The following is a 4,263-nucleotide window of genomic DNA, read 5'->3' as shown; positions in this document are numbered from 1 at the left end:
CTTCGAGGGAAATTTAGTGGCAAAGAAGTTGGACAGTTATCCAGAGTTTTTTTTTTGACCAAATTTCATGACTTAAGTTTAAATTTTCATCCAAAAGTAAATTTCTTAAATGATATCCGCGAAACTTTGGCATCTAGTACATAACGGTTTTATACCCCCATAAGGCAGTGACGTGTAACTTTGCTCTCATTCTGATATAGTAATAAATATAAAGCAATGGCATAACATTTTTTTTCAATACTTTGAGACTCACCTCATTTGGCTTATTGAGTAAACACAACCCATGTCCGGTGCGCAGCGCATCGATATAATCCTTTTTACTGCACTCGGAGAATTTGTATGGCTGCACATTTTCCTGGCCAACAATCGATTGGGCCATTATGCAGCCATGCCAGTCGCGGCAGAAGCACTCCTCACCTGTCGTAGGTAAAAGAAACAAATAATTATGCGATTAAAAATGAAAAATTTGCTGTCAACAAAAGTGCTAAATAATGCAGCAGATATTTGTATATGTCTATTAAAGTGTGTACAACAAATACAATATGTTTTAATATTTTATACTTTTGCTACGTAAGTACGTGCATACATTTGTATGTACATTAGGGTGATGTAAAAAAAAAAGCAAAGCCGGAATTTTGACGCTCCACCCGCGGATTGTTCTATACCGAAAAAAATTATACCACTATTTTTTTTTTTGAAATTCAAAACTAGTTAGAGAACGCTCAAAGAGCTCAAAGGTTTCAATGTTTTTTATAAGTTCCCCAGTATTAAAAAATTTTAAAATAAACAATTGCGTATTATTATTGCAAATCACCTCAAGAGAAACAAATTTCTACCATCTAAAATACTAAATTTATCGAATTCTGCACCATTTTGACGAAAAATGGGTTTCCCTCTTTTAAAATATATGGAAAACTTTGAGCGCTTTGCGCGACCTCTAAATATTCTTTGATTTCGAAATATTTCTTTCGATATAGATTAATCCTAGCGGGTGAGTGAGCATTAAAATGCTTACTTTACTTTTTCACATTCATTTTGGACCACCCTAATATACATCCATATGCACACATTAAATAACACATCAAGAGCCTGTTGAAGAGGAAACAAAATTTCAATTTCATAAATTTTGCTGTCGCTTTTACTTATCATTTTTGATATAAAATATATTGCGTATGGACAAATATATTTGCATAAGCAGCTATCTAGCAATATTTATTTATCTATTTATTCTTCAATATATGCGCCTTTGAAAGCGCATTTACATATTTCGAAGGTCTATTGTTATTGCTGCCAATAATAACAGCAATGCTAATCGTTTCTATTTCTTTTTCAATATAAATTTTTTATTTATTTGCCAAAGCAAAATATTTACTTATGAATGTTTAGGTTTGATGCGCGCGTGTGCTTTTGTGTGTAGCAGCCAATAAAATGAAATGATGAATAGAAAAGTATACAGATTCTTTTTTTTTTTTAAATAAAATTTATGAATTTCCATTAGGCAAATGCATCATCACTATGGATACACACACCAGCCCACAGACAATGTACGAGGCACTCACACTTTCCCATACAAATACATATACACAAACATTTAAAATACATTTGCTGTAATGTTAAGTGAGCAGGCGTATGTACATATATCAACAACCGCAGGATGAGCGTCACCGTCATCGCCATTGCCATCGCCATCGGAGTGCCGCCGAGTTTGGTCATCAGTGGTGGCTTAACTTGATAATGGATGTTGTGGTTTGAAAGCACGCCTCTCTTAGCCGCAGATCAAAGATTTGCTATTATAAAATACTTATTGCCTTTGTTAGTAAAAAGCTTCGCTCACAGCTTTGTCTGTTGATTATATGGCATTAAACGTTCGTCATAAATCAGCCAATTCAGTCGATTATTACACCGCTGCTATTAGTGTGTGTGTGTGGTTGCGTTTTGGAAATCACATCGAAATTGTTGAATGAATTATTATTGGTGATGACGGAAGTTTGCTTTGCTTCTATGGCAGCTGCGATTTTTTATGGTTGAATTTCTATTTTCTTACACTCTGTGCGAATATTATAAATGTGACCTGGGAGACACATTAGTACTTCTACAACGTAGCCATAGCGAAAAAGCACAGCACACAAAAGTGATTGCTCTTACTTTGTGTGAAAGCTTTGAATATTTATAAGATGGAAATTGTGTTTAACAGCAAACAATGTGAGGGAAATGTGCGAGTGTGCAGGCAGCAATTTGTAATTTTGTGTTATTGTATTCAATGCAAAGTGTTGTTGAAAAATTCAGCAATTTATTTATGAACATAAACGTTGGCTTGAATTTAATAGATTTTTATCTCTGAGACTTTTGGTTAGAAAAGTTGGTATTATATTTAATTTTTGATTACGTTTAAGTGCATTTAAAGCCGAAGTAAACAAAATCAATGGCGCTAAGAAGTACTTAAATTGAAAATGTGTACATACATATGTGTAGATAGATTTAGCAATGTAGCGGTGACTAGTTCTGCACATATCCACCACAATGGGAACATTAAAAATTTATTATTTTTGAATTGACAAGCCATTCAGTACAACTTATTATGCGACTTTTCAATAAGGCACTATCGACTATAAGAAAATCCAACCGCGGTCTTTGATGATGTAACAAAGTCAGTGTAATGTATAAATAAAGCTTACGATTTGAAAGAAATGAGATTGCGAATAAACTTGCTTACAAGCTGCCTTTATTAACCAATAACCTTGAGGTACATGTATCTATAAAGACAAACACTTCTCAGAAGTATAAACTATTGTTTTCACCGATATATTGCTAGAGGTCTAACTTAAAATATAGAAGGAAAAAACTAGAAAAGTTGCCACCTGTTTGCAAATTGCGATTAAAGTAAATTGATAAGATAAAGTAAATATTGCAATATGGAAGACAAAAGAAAGAGAGTATTTTAATTTAACTTAATTGATAAGATAAATTGAATATTGCAATGCGAGTATCAAACGGAAGAGGTTTAGTAAAGTTTACTGCCGAAAATATTTTTTTTAAGGGTTGCCAGCTGTTTGAAAATTTATAAAATAAATGAAGTATTAAAAAGCGGGTATTAAACAGCACAAAAATACAATTTAGGTGCAGTGAAGCACGCCGCGTATTTGCTAATTGAAAATAAAATAAATTGAACTTAAAGAGTTTTTAAGAACTTTTGGCAGTCTTTCGGATTTTCTCTGGATTTTCCGGTATTTGTAGTGACTTTTCTGGACTTTTCGGGATTTTTTCGAAACTTCAAGGTTTTCTCCGGTTTCTTCGTTTTTTTCGTTTTTTTTTGTGTGGAATCTTTCGTGTTTTACTTTTCGGGATATTTCTGAAGTTTTTTTTGGAACTTTTCGGAACTTATCAGGATTTTCGGTATTTTAGTTTAGGTTAGAGTCTATCGCTTTTGTAAGTGCTTTTAGGTTAAAGTTGAGCTTTCCTTGCATTGCGTAGATACTTTTATTGCCACTGAAATCCATTTAAAACGTTTTTATTTTTATAAATGGTGCGTGATTTAAAATCAGAACAGTGACTTATTGTTTGGTTGAATACAAATGCACATAAAATTTAAAGATAAACCACTATAAATACACTTCCATAAAATAAATCACAGCTAAAGCATAAAGAGCGGTATTTGTAGCAACATAGATATAATATAAGCTGTTTACTTTTAAATAAGTACGTAATTGTGAGAGTTTGTGTGAAAGCATATATCTAATATCGAAGATTGGTGCTCAAACAATAGATCAAATTTATTGCACAATTACTTTTTGGCAGCCATTAGAGTTATTTACCAAAGCAATGAGGAGACATTTTAACGCTAATAAATATTAAAGTACAAATAACAACACAATTGTTGGGATCAAATATATACATATGTATTTACACTCATGTATACATACATAAAAATATCCGTATTCAATACTTACGTCCATCATCGTGCCCCATGCCGATATTATGGCCAATCATGTGCGCCATTGTGCCAGCCAGCAGATGTGGCTCGTAAACGTTGATATCGACGCTGATGCCAACCGCACGCGGCGTACACACAGTCTCCGGCACAGAAATGCCCGCTTCACCACCAGCGAACGTCTCGCCGCTAAGAGAAAAAAAGAAGAAAGTAAAAAACGGAGAAAAAAAGTTGGAAGTAAATTTTAGATGCTAATAAATATTACATATAAAATTAGCAAACATTTACAAAGCACAAGTTGTAAGCCAATGAAAAAAGGTTCACCCCGACCAAGC

General features: G+C 33.4%; 1 protein-coding gene across 1 annotated transcript; it reads right to left on the bottom strand.

The window, feature by feature from the left end:
* Positions 1-253: 253 nt before the first annotated feature.
* Positions 254-4,117, bottom strand: LOC118756978 (snake venom metalloproteinase fibrolase-like; the record flags this gene model as incomplete). The annotated part of the gene is made up of 2 exons (XM_036491707.1): positions 254-417; positions 3,948-4,117. Coding segments are annotated over 2 exons (334 nt in total), but the record flags the coding sequence as incomplete, so codon positions are not given.
* Between the last annotated feature and the right edge of the window lie 146 nt (positions 4,118-4,263).

Source organism: Rhagoletis pomonella, unplaced genomic scaffold, assembly GCF_013731165.1.
Source record: "Rhagoletis pomonella isolate Grant_MI unplaced genomic scaffold, Rhpom_1.0 Rhpom_scaffold_13437, whole genome shotgun sequence".
Taxonomy (NCBI): domain Eukaryota; kingdom Metazoa; phylum Arthropoda; class Insecta; order Diptera; family Tephritidae; genus Rhagoletis; species Rhagoletis pomonella.
The sequence above is the reverse complement of the archived record's forward strand: the minus strand, read 5'-3'. Positions and strand labels throughout refer to the sequence as shown.